This window comes from Pyrus communis, chromosome 5, assembly GCF_963583255.1.
Source record: "Pyrus communis chromosome 5, drPyrComm1.1, whole genome shotgun sequence".
NCBI lineage: Eukaryota > Viridiplantae > Streptophyta > Magnoliopsida > Rosales > Rosaceae > Pyrus > Pyrus communis.
The window spans coordinates 28,129,039-28,149,601 of record NC_084807.1 but is presented as its reverse complement, the minus strand read 5'-3'; the positions used below and the strand labels follow the sequence as shown (position 1 = coordinate 28,149,601).

The 20,563-nt window shown below is 38.2% G+C and overlaps 3 protein-coding genes and 2 pseudogenes across 3 annotated transcripts; all 5 read left to right on the top strand.

Moving 5' to 3' along the window:
- Positions 1-4,441: 4,441 nt before the first annotated feature.
- Positions 4,442-8,401, top strand: LOC137735398 (uncharacterized). Its single transcript, XM_068474825.1, has 3 exons — positions 4,442-6,860; positions 6,943-7,134; positions 7,663-8,401. The coding sequence occupies exons 1-3, from the start codon at positions 4,606-4,608 to the stop codon at positions 8,246-8,248; spliced, it is 3,033 nt and encodes a 1,010-aa protein (XP_068330926.1). The 5' UTR covers positions 4,442-4,605; the 3' UTR covers positions 8,249-8,401.
- Positions 8,402-8,804: 403 nt separating this feature from the next.
- On the top strand, positions 8,805-11,055 carry LOC137735755 (putative pentatricopeptide repeat-containing protein At3g49142). The gene has a single exon (XM_068475201.1). The coding sequence runs from the start codon at positions 8,952-8,954 to the stop codon at positions 10,986-10,988; it is 2,037 nt and encodes a 678-aa protein (XP_068331302.1). The 5' UTR covers positions 8,805-8,951; the 3' UTR covers positions 10,989-11,055.
- Positions 11,056-11,993: 938 nt separating this feature from the next.
- LOC137735414 (acidic endochitinase-like) lies at positions 11,994-12,949 on the top strand (annotated as a pseudogene).
- A 1,183-nt stretch (positions 12,950-14,132) lies between these two features.
- LOC137735413 (hevamine-A-like) lies at positions 14,133-14,837 on the top strand (annotated as a pseudogene).
- A 4,307-nt stretch (positions 14,838-19,144) lies between these two features.
- Positions 19,145-20,111, top strand: LOC137735526 (hevamine-A-like). The gene has a single exon (XM_068474954.1). It carries the CDS (start codon positions 19,148-19,150, stop codon positions 20,051-20,053), a length of 906 nt encoding a protein of 301 aa, XP_068331055.1. The 5' UTR covers positions 19,145-19,147; the 3' UTR covers positions 20,054-20,111.
- Positions 20,112-20,563: the final 452 nt, after the last annotated feature.

The window sequence follows — 20,563 nt, the reverse complement described above, 5'->3', positions numbered from 1 at the left end:
CTCGTACTTGAGAACATACAAGTATGTGATTGAGTGACCGTTTTATGTTTAACGATTAAATCATCTCTCTCTCTCTCTCTCTCTCTCATGCACACACAACATATATCATTAAAATTTAGTGTTATTTTTCTCCACATGTGATGGAAACATTAAGTTTGATTATAATAAATGACAAATTCAATACTTAATTAATTATTATAAATAAATCATTTCTAACTATGTCCAAATCTCAAATCTGAAAACGCTTAACGTATAATATATATTTTGTTCAATGTTTTTTATTTAACCCATCACAACATATATACCACATAGGTTAGATAGCTTTGTTAATTAATTTGCTTCTCTCATGCCTCCCTCTACTTGGTAAAAAACATTCGCATCATTTCACGTAACCAGCCAAAACGACCGTCCCGTCCCCATTTGATATCTCACGTGATATCTTGCCCACACCCCCTCCCTAATAAAACAAACAATCGCCTCTCTCTCTCTCTCTCTCTCTCTCTCTCTCTCTCTCTCTCTCTCAATCAAGTTCATAAGAACCATGAAAGATACTTGAAGTTGTAATTCAAATATTAATTATTTGTTGTTTAATTTCTACCTGTTCGTTGTTGTTTCATATTAATTATTTGTTGTTTAATTTCTACTTCTTGTTTAATTTCTACTTGTCGTTTAATTATTTGTTGTTTAATTTGTACTTGTTCTTATGATTAGGTTGCTCCTATTATTTGTACTTGTTTAATTTCTACTTGTCGTTTAATTATTTGTTGTTTAATTTCTACTTAGATAATACAAATAGTGCTAGTCATACAACTTACATTGTAGTTATCCATGCAAACGAAAAGTGGATGATCATAAATTCGTAGTAGTCTAACCTTGAAGAGCTAACCATGCATGCATCAGCTCATGCGCCAAAGTTGAACCAGTCCTTACCCTGTATGTATGTAATAAAATATCAAGAAAATATTAAGAACTATTTTAAATTCACACAACACAGAATCTTAAGCATGTGTAGCAATCGATCATAGATTCATAGGTATCCCTCGTGATCAAACTTGTCGGTGAAATTCTGATTTCTTATAGTAATTACCGCATTATTTATCATCCTTAGATTAATTTAAATTTTGAGATCTGTGTCACATCCCGTCCCGGGGCGGATCACTTCCCGGGTCCGCTCCACCACCGTAGCACGATATTGTCCGTTTTGGGCTTACCATTCCCTCACGGTTTTATTTTTGGAAACTCACGAGCAACTTTCCAGTGGGTCACCCATCATGGGATTGCTCTAGCCCCCCTTCTCGCTTAACTTCGGAGTTCCTACGGAATCCGAAGCCAGTGAGCTCCCAAAAGGCCTCGTGTTAGGTAGGGATGAGAATATACATATAAGGATCACTCCCCTGGGCGATGTGGGATGTCACAATTCACCCCCCTTAGGGGCCCGACGTCCTCGTCGGCACACACGCGACCAAGGTTAGGCTCTGATACCAAATTGTCATATCCCGGCCCGGGGCGGATCACTTCCCGGCCCCGCTCCACCACCGTAGCACGATATTGTCCGTTTTGGACTTACCATTCCCTCACGGTTTTATTTTGGGAACTCACGAGCAACTTCCCAGTGGGTCACCCATCATGGGATTGCTCTAGCCCCCCTTCTCGCTTAACTTCGGAGTTCCTACGGAATCCGAAGCCAGTGAGCTCCCAAAAGGCCTCGTGCTAGGTAGGGATGAGAATATACATATAAGGATCACTCCCCTGTGCGATGTGGGATGTCACATCTGTATAATGAATAGACATAAATCTCAAAATTTATACTCATCAAACGGTAATAAATAGAGTGATGAACGTAAAATACACTCCAAATTTAGTAGTTGTAGGACAAAAGGACCATTAGTTGTCAATAATACGGCAACATAATTCATGGGGTCATCTTAATCTAACATGCCGGTTCCATTAGTTATTTTTGAATATGAACATTTACTCATGAGTGTTTGGTGTTTTGTAACTTACAGAAATTTGGAAGTTGCAGAACTCTTTTTAAGTTAGTTTTTTTCGAAAGCTATTTACACTAAAACAACTCACAACAATATCCCGCCTAAAATGAGATTGTCATAACTAAGAATTAAATTTGCATAAGTCCGTATGTTGCAAAATTTCCTTAATTTTTTACCGTAATGATTTTAGAATTTGTCCGACATATGAGTTTTGTAAAACCCACATGTGGTCTCGATTAGATTAATTCATCCAAGGAGTCATATTTTTACATGACTTAGGGTAATGGTTTAATATAGGTTTTGATTGTTTTAGTCTATGCGGTCTCGAATACATGTTAGGCTAGATTTTTGTGTTATCAAAATTTTAGCTGTTTGTGCAAATTTAGTCGACTGTAGTTTAGCTTTTAGAGTTTTTACTTTTGCAGACACGTCCAGATTCATGTCATTTACATATTTTTATGTATTTGTTGTCTTTTTACTAATAAATATCGTTGTTTTTTTATAAAAAAAATCTTAAATTGATGGAAGAAAAATACAACACCTTAAAAATGCATTGGCGAAATCATTTTGAACAATTACAACTAGTAGTTAATTGCACTGGGGTTTGCTCAATAATTGAAGTAGTAAAAAGGAAAAAACAAAACCCTTGGATCCCAAATCCCCTTAATAAATTGTGAAGGGAAGAAACCCTAAGATTTTCCGTGTGGTTAAATAATCTTTTGACTAAAATACGTACAGACGGACAAGTAAAAATAAATAGAGAAATGTTTAGAGTACTCTCTAAAAAGTGAGGCTCTCAAGCCATTTAGTGTGGTATTCCTCTTTATTGGTAAGTGAGAAATCTTAAATTCGATTCTTGCTAAAGGCAAATTTGAATCACATTATTACTAGCCTATTGTGAGGCTAAGTCCACCCTTCTCTTCTTATTGTTGATAATATCGATTGCTCAAAAAAAAAAAAAGTGAGGCTCTCAATAAATTCTCTATCACTTTATGATTTGACACAATATTTTATAATATTATTATAAAAATTAACGTTAAACTGTGAAGTACTTGAAAATTTATAAAGACTCATTTTTAGAGAGTTCCTTAGCTTTCTCAAATGAATATATATGTATTATATCTCATCCTGTTCTATTGAAGGATATTTTTTAATTAAATCCCATCATATCTCTGACAATCCCAGGGTTATTGTATTGAAACATATTAATGAAGTTTTTTCAAAAATAAAATATGAATAAATGTGTGTGTATATATATACACATATATATATGTTTTTCTTTAATCAGACGAGAACTGTGCCGTACTTACTTACCTTATAATATTTGAAGTAAATGAATAATCTTATATTATAAATAATCTAATATTATTCATTTACTTTTAAAAATCACATAATATAATCTTATATAAAAAACGTTGCCTTTTTTTCACATGAAGAAGTACTTTAAATATTTTTAATTTTAGTTTTATTTTTCCCCACTGATGTCAAGAGCTCTTTTATCCTCTAAGGGGGCGTTTGTTTGCCCTCACTAAGTGTCATTGGATTAGACTAGACTAACTATTAGTCAAATCCTGTGTTTGATATCACGCGGAACTAGTGTTAATGAGACTAGCCCGGACTCGCCTAGACTAAAGGCATCACTAAAGGTTCTTAGCGGGAGTCCCTGAAAACCATAGGACTAGCTAAGAACTGCCTTTCTCCGCTCTTTGTTTCACTCTCTCCTACTCTCTCCCTCTCTCCTTGCCCAGAACCCAGAATTATGAGACCTCATATCTGCTTTTCCCGTGCACATCTCTAGTTTATCGTCGAGCTCGCTGTCAAAAGGCAGTGCTTCTCCTCTGTTCAGATCATCGACTTCGTCAACTCCCAATATCGTTCTCGACCATCACCTTCATCCGCCGGGACATCGTTGACAAACTCCACGATGCCAGCCAAAACCCAGAAGACAAAAAATACCAATCTGCCAAAACCCAAATGAAATTCAAAAGCTTGTGAAAAGTTTAGGAAAAAAAAAACCCATATGACAAATCAGAAGCTTTTGTTGAGAATTAATGAAAAATAAAATGGAATTTGAAGATGAGGGAGAAAGTGGTGAAAAAGAATGGTGATGAGGGAGAAAGTAAAAAGAGAGACACAGAGGCAGTTGGACGGGAAGGAGGAAAAAATGGAGAGCATTCTAGAGAGAAAAGGTGCTCTAGAAAGGTAAAAGAAAAAAGAAAAAGAAAAAAAATGTAAAAGATAGAATTAAATATTATTATTTTTATTATTTTAGTTCTTAATCCGATATTACATCAAACGCTTCACTAAGTTAGTCCAGCTTAGTCTAGTCTAAGTCAGTTCAGCTTAATTCCTAAAGTTAGTCCAGTCCGATTTAGTCCGGTGTAACAAACGCACCCTAAAAGCGCTTTCAACAAATTCAGAAGCACGCCAAACAGGTCCTTCAATGTGATTAAAAATATTTCCTTTACCGCCAAAATTTAATTTCCCGCCCAAGCATCTACCGTACCGCCGTTTTCTCGTCGAACGACAGCGTTTGGGTTTACTGCCTTTATTCATCATTTGCATCTCACTTCTTCTCTGCAGTTAAAGTCCGTCTCTTTTTCCGCCTGCAAATGCGATGGCATCTGATCGGAGCTCCGGCGACCCAATCGCCGACTACGGCAAAACGCAGCGCATCGTCCTCCTCCTAGACCTCAACCCATTTCTCCACCTCCAAAACCCAGCTCCATTTCTCACCGCCCTCCTTGCCGCCGTCAAAACCCTTCTCTCCTTCCCTCCTTTCTCCTCATCTCTCTTCGCCTTCAGACCTTTCTTCTCCTCCCTCTCTCCGCTGCTCTCCTCCTCTAAGATCCCCACTTCCCTCTCCCTCTCTTTCCACCTCCCAGGCCCATCTTTCAACTCCCTCTCCCGAACCCTCAATTCCCTCCCCGCATTTCGCCGCGACCCGTTGTCGCCACCCCGGGCTTCTAACCTCGCCGCCTCCTTGCGCCAGCTCGTGCACGATTACGCCTGGGACCCCGTGGTCTGCGATCCGGTAACGGGTATGTTTTCGAATTGTGATTCGATTGCTGTGAGGTCCAATTTGGTTGTTCTGTTTTCGCCCCTTTGTGTACCTACCAACTGTTTGACAGAATTCCTGAATGTGGGTGGTGGTGACGAGTCTTTGGAAAATGTGAATGCGTTTTCCGAGAGATTCCGGGGTTTCTTTGAGAATGTGAATGATGCATTTACAAGTAGGGATATTCAATGTAGTTGGGTTGATGTCAGGTATGAATTAGAATGTGGTGAGGGTGAGGTTGGGAACGATGAGGATAAGACGAGATTTGAGTTTTTCGAGAGTGAGGTTAGGAGTTTGGGATGGGGATTTTGTTCAACTGATTCGATTGTTCTTGGTTCTGCTCTTGTTCCTTTTGGTTTGATTTATCCAGAGATTGGGATTTCATCCAAGTTTTTCGGTTGTAGTGATAGTCATAAGAAAGTCAATATGCAGTTGAGTCTCGAGATATTAGATGTAAGTGGGAAGCCTTTGGAATGCAAGTTTTGTGATCTTCAATTGGTTGATTTGAAGATGTTGCCTAGAAATGCAGCTGATGATGCATTCTTTTCCCTAGAAATCATGAATTCACAAACAAAAAGTGGTAAACTGAAGGAATTGTTCTGGGGGAATTTTGGTAAAGGCGCGACAAAGTTTCAGGTTATGGCTTTGCAAAAGTATAACGAATTTTCGAAATTCAGGGGGCACTTATCTGATCCTCTCCTTGTATGTGAAGGTTCGGAAAAACCTGGTAAAGATGGAAAAGAAAGTTCTGGCAATTATTACGCAGATAAGGTTCTAGAAATGCTAGCAGTGGACTTGGGTGAGAATGCAAAGAGAAAATTGGCACCCAGTTGGCAGATTCTCTTGAGTTTCTTATATAGGAATGGTCATGGAGCATTGGTGTCTCTTTCAAATGACAGTGGTGTATCATATACTGCAATCCTTAAGCCTTTCACAGTTTCTTCGGCTCTGCTGTTTATTGTGGATGAAGGATTTCAGCCTCAGACAGAAGTGCGGGATATTGGTGGAGCAAAAGCGGACCAATTAAGTCCAAAGATGAAGAATGAGATTTGCAAACCGAATGCTGATTTGGACCAAACTGGGCCACCTAATAAGCATTCTACAGGCAAGGATGGAAGGAAGCGGAATATCAAAAGAAATTCACATTTGTTACAAGATCTCACATGGAGTGCTTTCTGCAAGGCAGCATTTGCCCACTCAGAGCTAGGTTTGGAAGAGGTTTACTTTGCCAGGGAATGTTATAACTCAAAAAAGATGAGATTTCTGAAATGCTGGATGAAACAGATTAAAAAGTCTAGCGATCGTGGCCTAATAGTGGAGAAAGAATCCCAGTCAGACGACCTCCATAAAAAAGAGATGGGCATTAGGTTGGATAACTTGCACCAAGAAAGTGAACAGCCAATTTCTTCATCTCCTTCCATTGGACAAAATTCTTTGACTGTGGCTTCTGGTATACAAGATGAAGCTGCTTTGGAATTTAGATCAGAAACGTCGGAAGCTTTTTTCAGTAGTCTATCCAACAAGATCCAGCAAGGACTTGAATATGAAGCGGTAGACTTGGGGGCTTTGGCATATCGGCTTGTGAATTTATCCATATATTGGTTAAATAAAAAGCGGGAAACAGAAGCCCTGTCAGAGAGTCAAACTCCTCTTGTAAATTCTGGTGCTACTGATGATTTGGTTGCTGCTGAGGTGTTAAAACTTCTACTCAGAGAGCCCAAGGATATCAATGCAAGGCAGAAAAGCTGCAGCCTCTCTGTTAAAGCATCTGATTCAGAATCTGAAGGGCTTGCTTCGGGAAATATGGTTCGAGAGTATCCTTTTTCATTTATAACTAAACTACTATGATAATTTGTCTCTGGTTTACATTCACACTTTTCCTTCACCGAGTACTAGATATGAATTGCAGATATTTTTCAGGATGGAGATACTACAATCAGAGGTTGGTGCAAGTATTCCAGAGTCTATGAAACAGAAGTTTGTAAAACATATTTGCTCGTTTTTGGAGAAAATTCGGTGTCATCTGGAGGGAGGCTTCTTTGGTGACTGGAGTGTAGATGATTATGTTGAAAAAATCATAAAAAGCAGGTAATGAGTCTCTACAGGGTTGAAAACTCCTACCTCTGAAATCGTAATCTTTACCTTCTATTGATGTTTATTGAGACATCACGGTCTTCTCTAAAAGGCTAGAGCACACTAAATTCAATCTATGATTCACATCTTAACATTTAGGCATGTCCGGTGCCACTGTTTTCCATTTTTGCTGTTGGATATTACGTCTCGTCTACCAAATGCTGTCCTATGTACTTTTGAATTGTGCAAAATTTAAGGGAAGTGTTTATCTTTATTATTTTAGAGGAGTTAAGTGTCTTTCCATTTTAGTGTAAATATGCAGGATTTCAGCCAGTTATTCGCACATCGTACCCATGTTTTTCTGAGTGAGTTGGGAGTGCACATACAACTTTTGCAATAACATATTAATCTACAATATGATTCTTGAACATGGAGTTAAATGATCTGTCATTTGTTTTCCCTAAAGTACATTTGCCGGCACTCCATTTTTTTTTAGATGAAGATTAAGCTGATAGACTAATCTTTGAACTCCCATACTTTCAGGTACCGTGAGACACTTGAGGACGTGGTTCACAAAATCTATAAGAAAATGGATTTGTTGCTGTTTGCTGACGAGGAAGAACTCCCTAATAGTTTACTCAACAGTGAGGACAGCGATCGATCCTGTAGAGAAAAACCAAAGAGAGATGAAGTGGATGAAAATTACAAAATCTGGGACTCATTGTCAGCAGGTGAGTCCCTTGGTCTGCTGAAAACTGACAGTGGAAGACCGACAGCTGAAGAGGTTAAACAAAATGACGACCATGCTCGCAAGTTAGTTGAAGCTCAAGAGAGGAGAGAGAGAGCTCGAAGATTCGCTTCTTTCACAAGAAGGATGCCCGATTTGCAGAGAGTTTGGGCCCCAAAACAGCTAAAACCATTGAAACCAAAGCCAAATCCGCTTCGAAAGCTGTTTAAAAGGAAGGATCATAGAGGTTCATGTGATGACAGGGTATGTGAAACCCCAATGACAGGAATCAAACGCTCGTGCTCGCAACGCAGCTGGGATGACGATGAAGATTGCCGAGAATACAGTAGCCAGCCATGTGGTTCTGTTTCGAAAGCATTGTTCCAGGATGATGACCAGTGAAATGGAGCTGCAATCGGACATGGAAAGCATATAATATACAGTCTTACCAAAGGCAGTTCAACTTAAACCATTTGATTTTTCAAGTGCAAGCTTTCTCTCTTTAATTGTATTATTAATTTTCTGTAAAACAGTTCTATTATTTTCTTAGCGGTATTCAACAACAAAAATTAATAAAAAACAAGTGTGATTTTTAATTTTTCAGAACTGTCAAGACCCGTTTCATTTTTCCCATTTAACATGCCAAAAAAACTGTCGTTGCTATCTGATCACGTCATTCATAGAGCACTACTCACGTGAGACTATTTCGGTAGCAACGGAATTGGAAAAAGTATACAGAAAGAGTTTTTTTCTTTATTTTTTTATTTTATTTTTTGGGGTAACAGAAGAGTTATTTTATTTTATATTAGCATTAGGTTGAAAGTTGTTGTGGTGATAGCAAAAGCAGGGAAGTAGAAGCAAGAGGTCTTAAAAGAAAACTGTGTAATAAAGCTTCTAAAATACAGAAAAAAGTTATTGGCTTATCAAATTATCTATCGGGCAATGAAAAAATTGTTTTGTATTCTTATCTCATCAAACTCTACATTATTTTTATCAGTGTGAGAATTCTTCTAATCGGCAGTTGTACCGAAGTTTCTTCCAAAAATTAGAGAGTTGCTAAACTAAACTAACCCAAACCCATGTTCACAACACCACAGTCCAATTCATGAGAGCCATTACTCCCATTTCCCGCCAGTTTACAACTGCCAGACAACTACCAGCCATCATAACATCCCCTCGAAAAACCGAGCCTTTGCTACAGGACCCAGTTCTTGCACACCAAGTGTTTGGTAAAATACTAGATCAAATCCCAGATATCAAAACACTGAAGAAACTCCATTCCAGCATCCTCGTCAACCAGAGTCTCCATTCGGACGCATCGCTGGGCATTAAACTCATGAGGGCCTATGCTGCTTGCGGAGAACCAGGAATCGCACGCCACATATTCGACGAAATTCCTGCGAAGAATGTTGTCTTCTTTAATGTCATGATCAGGAGCTATGTGAACAACCATTTGTACCATGATGCTCTCCTTGTTTACAAAACTATGTCTGCCAAGGGTTTTGACCCGGATAATTATACGTACCCTTGTGTGCTGAAGGCGTGTTCCGGGTCGGATAATTTGTGGGTTGGGTTGCAAATTCATGGTGCTGTTGTGAAAGTTGGCCTTGATGTGAATTTGTTTATTGGGAATGGTTTGATTGCCATGTATGGGAAATGCGGTTGTTTGGTGGAGGCTCGGAGTGTTCTTGATGAGATAACTTGTAAAGATGTGGTTTCTTGTAATTCTTTGGTTGCCGGGTATGCTCAAAATGGACGGTTCAATGATGCGTTAGAGGTTTGTAGGGAAATGGAGGCGTTCAGGCTTAAACCAGATGCCGGTACCATGGCTAGCCTATTCCCAGCTGTGTCCAACACTTCATCGGAGAACGTTTTGTATGTTAAGGATATGTTTATGAAATTGGTGAAAAAGAGTTTGGTTTCGTGGAATGTGATGATAGCGGTGTATGTGAATAATTTATTGCCCAGTGAAGCAGTTAATATTTTCTTACAGATGGAAGCGAGTGGAATAGAGCCTGATGTAGTCACAATCGCCAGTGTTCTTCCCGCTTGTGGGGATCTTTCGGCTCTGTTGTTAGGGAAACGAATTCATGAATATGTTGAGAAAAAGAGACTCAGGCCAAATTTGTCGTTGGAGAATGCATTGATTGATATGTATGCTAAGTGTGGATGTTTACAAGATGCAAGAGAAGTATTTGATGCCATGAAATTTCCGGATGTTGTATCATGGACTTCAATGATGTCTGCATATGGTAGGTGTGGACAAGGTCGTGATGCCATGACACTCTTTAGGAAAATGCAAGAATCAGGCTTGATTCCGGATTCAATTGCATTTGTATCAGTAATGGCTGCGTGCAGCCACGCAGGATTGCTGGATGAGGGGCAGCATTACTTTAAAATGATGACTGAGGAGTACAGGATAGAGCCTAGGATAGAACACTGTGCTTGCATGGTTGATTTGTTTGGGCGTGCCGGAAAAGTGGATGAGGCCTATAGTTTTGTCAAACAGATGTCACTGGAGCCTAATGAAAGAGTGTGGGGTGCTCTGCTTAGTGCTTGCCGGGTATACTCTAACATGAATGTTGGACTTCTAGCTGCTGATCGCCTTTTCCAATTAGCTCCCGAGCAGTCAGGTTATTATGTCTTGTTATCAAACATCTATGCAAAAGCCGGTAGATGGCAAGATGTCACAACTGTCCGATCAATAATGAAGAGCCGAGGAATCAAGAAAATTCCCGGTGTCAGCAATGTTGAGCTCAACGATCAGGTCCATACTTTTCTTGCTGGTGATAGATCACATCCTCAATCTAAAGAAATATACGAAGAGTTAGACGTGTTGGTAGGGAAAATGAAGGAGTTAGGCTATATCCCTGAGACTGATTCCGCTCTCCATGATGTCGAGGAGGAGGAGAAGGAATGCCATCTAGCAGTTCACAGCGAGAAGTTGGCAGTAGTGTTAGCCATTCTAAATACAGAGCCAGGGACACCGATCAGAATTACCAAGAATCTTCGTGTTTGTGGCGATTGTCATATTGCAATTAAGCTCATTTCCAAAATAGCGGAACGGGAAATTGTTGTCAGGGATACTAATCGCTTTCACCATTTCAAGGACGGTATATGTTCTTGCGGAGATTATTGGTGACTGATAAGCCTCCACCCGCTACTCGCACAATGTTGCCATATACCTCGGACTTCTTAAAACCTTCAAGCGCAAGACATGAACTAAATGACTCTGAATGGTGACTGCATTGGTAGAGCATCATGTGGTCAGTGGCGGTTTTGGGCATGTGCATATAGGTGCCCTTGCACTGAGCCGCCAACCCTAAAGGTCCCCCCTAAAAGATGATGTCATCTACATATGTAACAACTTGGTTTGTGGCAAAACTTTAATTTTTGAAATTTTTTCTAGGTTCAATGTGTGAATAAGAGAAATATGACCTATGTTTTTAGTTTGGTTATGACAGCTCTGCTGTAAATTGTATTTTATTTATTTTTTTTCATGATTTTTTATTTGAATATAACTCACAAGTAATAATACGCATTTAGATCTCTTATTAATACAACTATGGACAAATAAATTAGCTTTGTAGTAGGAGCTTTTATGCAATGGCCCATTTACTATCTTCCGCACAAGGCCTTAAAATCTCAGAGCTGCCCCTGCATGTGGTATAGTGAACCCTTTGCTGGCTGCAATAGTTGGTCACCAGTCAATTTGTTAACCATCGAAGTTTTGTTTGATAACCATTTCATCTGTACTCTTGATAGCGAAGCATGAACTTCATCAAACAAAATCATCTCTGTCAAACTGATCACAACACAACACACGTGGCTCTCTAGTAGATAATTTTTATGTTCCAAATTATTTTATCAATTATGTAACTTTGTCTTTCAAATGTTTTTGTAAGACCACGAAATAGTTCAAAGTCATGAGACATCAAATTCAAGGTCAAGATATAGCAGCCAGCAATTTGGCATCATCTTAGATGGTATTGGGAGAGTATGCTCCTTCTCTCACACAGCATATTCCATTTGGTTTCCTACTTACAAACTTCCAAACGACACGTCTAAACCTTAAATCGACATGCCCCCTGCGCCTATAAATGCATGTACCCTCCCAAGCACTTTGATCAACAACCAAAAACACACGTACAAAAATGGCAACCAAAACACAAACCCTAGCCCTAACGCTGTCCCTCTTGGTCCTCATTTCTTCATGCAAGTCCTCCGAATCTGCCGGAATTGCAACGTATTGGGGCCAAAACACCAACGAAGGAACCCTAGCAGATGCTTGCAACACAGGCAACTACCAGTTTGTTAACATAGCTTTCCTCACGACTTTCGGCAACAACCAACCCCCTGTCCTGAACCTCGCCGGCCACTGCGACCCCGGCAGTACTTGCAAGGGGCTGAGCTCCGACATCAGAGCCTGCCAATCCAAAAACAAAAAAAAGTCCTCCTCTCGATTGGAGGGTCTGCCGGAAGTTACTTTCTCACTTCAGCTGATGATGCCAGGCAAGTTGCTGATTAATTACATCTGGAACAACTTCCTAGGTGGTCAGTCAGCTTCGCGCCCGCTTGGAGACGCTGTTTTAGACGGCGTTGATTTCGACATTGGGGCAGGTGGTGGGCAGTTCTATGATGAGCTTGCCAGGTCACTCAACGAACACAACGGACAGTCAAAAACAGTCTATTTAGCTGCAGCTCCACAATGTCCGTTTCGGATACTCACCTAGGCGGCGCTATCCAAACCGGCTTGTTTGACTATGTTTGGGTCCAGTTCTACAACAACGCCGAATGCCATTATGCAAACGGTAATGCCGACGCTCTTTTGAGCAAGTGGAACCAATGGGCCTCGGTTCCCGCCAGCCAGGTGTTCTTGGGGTTACCGGCTGCTCCAAGCGGCGGATTTGTTCCTGCTGATGCTCTCAAGTCACAGGTTCTTCCAGCTATTAAGAATTCGCCTAAGTATAGAGGAGTTATGCTTTGGAGCATGCAGTTTGACAACGGTTATAGCGCAACCATTAAGGACAGCATCTAATTAAGTTCTCTACCTGGCTTGCTTGTCCATATTATGTTGCTAAATAAGTTCCCAATAATGTAATCTCGACACACCAGATAAATTAAGTGTTTCAAGGTTGTTTGATTAAAACTATTTGGTTGAGTTGATCTATACTCTCCATCTAAATTTAGGGATCGTTTGGAAGTGATTTTAAAATAACTGAAAACGCTTTTAGAAAAAGTGTTTTTGGGTTTCAAAAGTACTTGAAGTGTTTTCTATAAGAAGCACCAATATATTCTTTTTGCATGAAACACTTTAAGTGATTTTCTGGGATTCACTTGCATTTTAACTAAGGATTGGTTTCAAAAACAGTTTCACCGAAAGCGTTTTCAGTTATTTTAAAAGCACTTCCAAATAAGCTCGCACTTAATTAAGTAATCTAAAATAAGTATAAATTGGGATCAGGATCCATCATCCACCACACCTTCAACAATTCGAACAACTAGTGAAAAGAGCAAGTTCGTTATTCTTAACCAACTCTCACAGTAGCATATGACTATATTCGATCGCTCTAATTCTTCAACAAATGGCAAGGGGTCAATTTATTTGGGGTTTTATCACAAATGATCTATGAAACAGATCTAATACTCATTATTTTGGTCCCTTAATTTGAAAATCGATCAAAATTTACAAACTGAAATGCATCAATTTAATTATTTGGATTAATAAAAATAAAAATTTAGAATTTCCGTGTGAGAAATAAAAACTTGAAATTAAGACCTCAATTCCCAGGTTTAAATTCATGTAAATAGTTGTCCTATTCAAAATTTCGCCAATGAAGTTTAAAAACAAAAAATACAAATAAGTCAACCAAGAACGACCACAACCACCACATGTCATCATCACATACCATTATCATTGTTGTTGCCGCCACCATCATTACCGCATTTACCACCACCATTACTAGCACATTTCCTAACTATAATCTCTCATGTTAATGACTCCCACGTCGATTCAATTTTGTATTTATTCAAACAATAAAGCTCACAAATTCTGAAAAACAAAATTCCCTGTTCAATTTGCGTGTTTAGAATCTTTTACACACTGTAACAGATCATTATTAATCTTGCTTTTAAGTCAATGATAGCTTATGTAAAGCAAACCGTGTCTCCATGGTCAACTGTTCAAAGGTATAATTGGGCACTTCAAACCCATGTAAAAATTAAAAAAAGAAAAAAAAAACATAACTTCATCAGTTTCCACGATAACACTAGAAGTCTAGCAAGCATGGGTGGAAACTCCCGAGCCCCAGTTCTACTCCTTGTCTTCTTAGCGCAGCTCGTTCGATTCAAAATCTGCGACGCCGGCATCGCCATCTACTGGGCCAAAACGGGAACAAAGGTACCCTAGCCGAAACCTGTGCCGCGGGGAAATACTCGTACGTTAACATATAGCCTTCCTCAACAAATTTGGCAGCGGCCAGACCCCCCAAATCAACCTTGCAGGCCACTGCACCCAGCATCCAATGGTTGCGCTATCGTCAGCAGTGGCATAACGAGTTGCCAAAACCGAGGAACCAGGGTGTTCCTGTCTCTGGGAGGCGGAATTGGAAACTACTGTCTTTCATCAGCTGCTGATGCAAAAGATTTCGCTGATTATCTATGGACCAATTTCTTAGGTGGCAAGAAATCAACTTCGCGCCCATGTTTTGGACGGCGTTAATTTTGACGTACAGCACGGTTCTACTCAGTAATGCTGACGCTCTTTTGAGTTGTCAGTGGAACCAATGGGCCTCGGTTCCCGCCAGCCAGGTGTTTTTGGGGATACCGGCGGCTCCTGAGGCTGCTAAGAGCAGTGGATTTATTCCTGCTGATGCTCTCAATTCATAGGTTCTTCCAACTATTAAGAATTCGCCCCAAGTATTGAGGAGTTATGCTTTGGAGCAGGCAGTGTGACAATGGCTATAGCGCACCCATCAAGGACAGCATCTAATTAAGTTCTCTTCCTGGCTTGCTTATCCACACTACGTTGCTAAACAAGTTTTTATTTTTATTAAATGATTATTATTAAAGCGGGGGAAAGGGTTCCAAACTTCTTGGGAATGACAATTTCGAACCCAAAATGCATGAATGCTAAATAAGTTTTCAATAATGCAATCTGAATGCATAAAACCGACCTCATTGCTGAGACATATTTTAAAAGATGTGGGCCATACCACTTATATTAAAGTGTGTTAGCGATGATATTACTTTTGTATGTTTAAATACTCATGACTTTTATTTTAGTGAACGAGTTACTCATAAGTTACGCATCATTGTTAACATGTTTTTCCTTAACCTACTGGCTAGAGTTAATTACATGCATATGTATTTTTGACAGTAAAACATCTTCTTGCATATACTAATTTTTGGAACTGGAATAAAATAATTTTACATGTGTGGGCATGGACGGATGCAGCATATGCGCATCGGGGGCAGCTATTCCCAATCAATTCTTTTTGTCATGAAAAATGCTTCAACTAAAACTGTAAATTACCTATATACTCAGAAATGAAGTTTTATTCCATACACTCAACTCAAAATATCCTCTCACGTTTTATACTTTTCCTACTCTCTCACCCTTCCGAGCCATGTAATTTTTCTATTAGTTAATCGTTTACAATTTTACTGTTCTAAGCACTGTTACTCAAAATCATGTTGGACAATAAATTAATAGCATTGTATCAAAATTTTAATTGAATTTCATTATTCTTTGCCCCCGCTAAAAAATGTTTTTGACTGTCCATTTGGGTGGGTATGAAATGAAATTATATATAGGTCCAAATAAATTGTCAATGGTATGTATGAAGGCTAGCTAGCTCATGCATACTAATATGTGAATAGACTGATAGTGAAGGCTATCTTTATACTATAACTTCGATCAGGGATCCATCATCCACCACACCTTCAACATTCCAAACAATAGTGGTGAAAAGAGCAAGTTGTTTATTCCTAACCCACTAACACAGTGGTAGTCTATAACTATTTGATCGCTCTAATTAAACTCTTCATCAAATGGCATAAGGTCAACTTATTTCAGTTTTGACGTAAATAGTTCATGAAATTGACTCAAACTTATTATTTTAGTCACTCAATTTAAAAATCGATTTAATAAAAAAAAAAAAAAAAAAAAACTTTTAAAGGCAACCATAGCCCAAGAGATGTCATCTCCTCCATCCCATCTGGCATCTTCCACACAGATGGAGATTCTCTCCCCCTCCATTTTTTTCTCTCCTCCCTTCCTCCCCTCCTCTCACAAACTTTTTTCTTCTCTGTCTCTACAAAGATAAAATCTTGAGCGTTCAAACAAGAAGGTAGGGAAGGGAGAGAAAAAAAAAAAGAGAGGAGAGACTCCTTGTCCTTCCCACCCTAATCCCAGCCCAGCCACACCCACACACCTTCGTCTGCCTACAAGAATAGTGATTATTAGGGGCGGTGGATTAGAGGCGGATATAAAGATTTGCCCTTATTAATCTTTATTAGGGACATAAATATAGATTTGTCTCTATTAATTGTAATAGAGGAGAAACAATAAGTGCCCCTATTAGTGTTACTACTTTTAGGGGCAAAAAAAACCACATCTACAAAATTTAGTTATTAGTGGTGGATAAATGAGCCTCTAATATATATATTTTTAACTTAATAATTTACATTAGAAGCATTTATCTCCTTATATTTAACTTTATTTTTTAATTATTAATCAAATAAATAAGACATTTATCAAAACCTTAATTCTAGTATAACCTACACGCACATTCCCCATGTTTCTCTCTTGATCTTCTTTCACGGCACAAACTCCTCATCTCCATTTTTCTTGTTCCTTCATATTCTTCTTATCATCTCCATTTTCTTGTTGATTCTTCATACCTCATTCCATTTTTCTTGCTTCTTCATATTCTTTTTCTCATTTCCATTTTTCTTGTTCCATCGTATTCTTCTTCTCGTCTCCATTTTTCTTGTTCCTTCATATTTTTATCCTCTTTCTTCACTTCTTGTTCTAGATCTGATATTGTTTTCTCTTCATATCTATTTTTTCTTAATTTTCTACCTTTCAATATTCCCTTTGATGAGTCTAATATAGCAAAAGACAGATTTAAAAAGGTTTATAGTAGAGAAAAAAACTAAACTTATTTAGCTTGATTGAAGTTTTTTTTTTCTCTCAAACTGTTGTTTTGCAGGTAAATTTGACGGTGGGGTGTGAAAATTTGGAAGTGAAATTTGTTAGATGTGTTCTTCATACATATTTTTTTTTTCATTTTTTTTTTGTATAATATAGGTGTGTTATCAAAAAGATAAATTACATCATAAACCCCTATTGGTTTAATTTAGGTTTTATTTTTTGTTTGTTTTGGAGGTTTTGTTTTGTTGATGTTTTGTGAACCGTAGGTACATAATTTGATTGTTTTAATTTGTTCATTTCTTTTCATGGCTGTGAGTTCTACATAATTTGATTGTTTTGATTCTTATCTTGTCTAAAAATAGTTTTACTCTAATTTGCTTTTACTTTCTGTGGTGTATCTATCGGATGGATCATGGAAGACACATACTTTTAACTTTTCATCATTTCGGTGTTTCAGATGCAGAAGATTGATAAGACATATAAATTTTGTTTAGACTACCATTTCTATCTAATAGGCTTAAACTTCTTCATGATACTTGTACCATTTGTATATAATCAATGAAGTATGAAGCATTTTAATATTAATTTTTTTATTGACATTTTATTTTTTTGTCTGGGATTGTGGGGGAAAATAAAAATAATCGTAAACATATTTGACCCTAAAAAACGTTTTTAATTAATATAATTTCCAAAATGCAATAACAATAAATATAAATGCATTAAATATATAATAAAGTATGGGCTTTAATAATTGCCCCTAATACTTTAAACATTTGTACCTAATATTGTTTGCACGTCAGACTTGCCTACATAGCAACAAAACTAATAGGGGCGAAAATAAGTGCTTATTTGCGCTTATTTATTAATAGCAACGCTCTTTTTAGATGCAATTTTAATATCCGCCACTCCTAACTATTAGGTGTAGAAATCCTCAATTATTGCCCCTATTTCTAATTAATAGGTGCAAATGTATTGGCCTCTACTTGTTCATAGTTTTGTATTTGTGTATGCATGTATCATGCCAGCTTGATAACAATTCAGATTCCCCTTCAACTAATGAAAAATTAGAAGAATATGTTAGGATGCTAAGTGACATTTTGACAGTATAGGTTATGTTCTGTATCTGAGTAGTTGAAGGGAATCTGAACTGCTATGAAGCTGGCATAACAAGCCCTCAACTCATTAATCTGTTAGACTTTGCCATGAAAAATTACAAGCCCTTATATTTTAATCCACCGCCACTGATCGAGTATATTATACTTAGGACGTGCGAAGTTGTAGTTTGACTGAAATTTTGGTTGAATTTAAATTTATTCTATATGTTTTATGTAGCCTCTAACTCCAATTTTTTATTCTTTAGGTTACCTCTAACCCCAATTTAATTCGCCAATATATAGATAATATCTACAATAGATATAACAATATGTTCGGATGAGAGAAAAAATTTAGACAAAATTCAAAATTTATACAGTGAGATGCATCAATTTTATTGTTTGGATTCAATAAATATAGAAATTTAGAATTTCCTTATGGGAAAAAAAACTTGAAATTTAGGACCTCTAATTCTCAAGTTTAAATGTCATATCCAAAATTCCACCGGAGAGAGTTTAAAATAAAAAACACAAAAATACTCAACTATAAGTGACCACCACTACCACATGTCACCACCATATACCATTATCACTGCTGGCACCCACCTCCATCACTATTGCAACCATAATGCATTACCGCCCGCCGCCACCACCCACCATCATCATAGCAATTGTCGCCACCATTACTAGCACATCTCCTAATTATAATTTTCCATTTATATATTATTACTCTATACACAGATCTAATTTTGTATTTAACTAAACAATAAAATTCACAAATTTTAAAAATAAAATTTCGTCTTTTCAATTTCCGTCATCTTAAAATTTCTTAATAATCTTAAATTTATTCTCCAATCACATTAAAATCATCATTAATCTTGCTTTTAAGTCAATGATACCTTTCGACCGAAAAAAAAGGGTCAATTATTCCTTGTCCAGCAAACCGTGCCCTCTCCACAGTCAACTGTTCAAAGGTATAGTTGGGCACTTTAAACTCGTATAAAAAAACGCAACTTCATTAGTTTTCACGATAACACTAAAAGTCTAGCAAGAATGGCTGGAAACTCCCAAGCTCCATTTCTACTCCTTATCCTCTTAGCGCAGCTCGTTGGATTCGAACTCTGCGACGCCGGCGCCGGCATCGCCATCTACTGGGGCCAAAACGGGAATGAAGGTACCCTAGCCGAAACATGTGCCACGGGGAAATACTCGTACGTGAACATAGCCTTCCTCAACAAATTTGGCAGCGGCCAGACCCCCGAAATCAACCTTGCAGGCCACTGCAACCCGGCATCCGGTGGTTGCGCTATCGTCAGCAGTGGCATAACGAGTTGCCAAAGCCGAGGAATCAAGGTGTTGCTGTCTATCGGAGGCGGAGTTGGAAACTACTCTCTAGCATCAGCTGCTGATGCAAAAGATGTCGCTGGTTATCTATGGAACAATTTCTTGGGCGGCAAGAAATCAACTTCTCGCCCCTTAGGCGACGCTGTTTTGGATGGTGTTGATTTTGACATAGAGCTCGGTTCTACTCAGTACTGGGACGTCCTCGCGCGACGCCTCAAGGCGTATAGCAAGCCGAGAAGAAGTGTGTATGTAGCAGGAGCTCCTCAATGTCCGTTTCCTGATAAGTTTCTCGGGGATGCTCTTAATACAGGGCTTTTCGACTATGTTTGGGTTCAGTTCTATAACAATCCTTCGTGCCAGTACAGCTCGGGTAGCACCGATAACCTTATAAAGTCGTGGAACCGATGGACTACATCGGTCAAGGCAGGGAAGATATTTATGGGGTTGCCGGCCGCTCCTGAGGCGGCCGGAAGTGGGTATATACCGGCTGCTGTGCTGAAATCGAAAATTCTACCGGTCATAAAGAAGTCGTCGAAGTATGGTGGTGTGATGTTATGGTCCAAGTTTTATGATGATAAAAGTGGATATAGTTCTTCCATTATCGGCAGTGTGTGACTTTTGACTTTTGTAACTCTATGTTTTGGTTTGTCCGTAAAATACATCTCAATAAATAAATCGGATTTCATTATCCTAATGAATGTTGTTTAATTTTGTTTATGAAGTCCGTATATATCAACATTTTTTGTTTGACTTTCGAAATTTTGTTAAGATTTATTTTTAGCAACGCCATCTGGAATTCGTTTGTAAATTTATTTTATTCATGTAACTCAAAAGTTGTCATTTTACTCTTTGAAACTCAAAATTCGTTTCACTTTACCCTTTGTAACTCGATTTTGATCTCATGCCCCCTAGTACTCAAGGGTCGTCATTTGCTTTATATAACTCAAAATTCGATCAACATTACCTAATTATGTTATTTTGTTATCTTTGTTTGATTTGGATGGAACAAACTAATCAATTCAATTTTTTTTCATCTTTGTAACTCAAGCACAACAACCCAAAAAAATTCAAATTCTTAATTTCTTCTTTTAAACTTAATATTATTAAATATTTATACATGGTGGA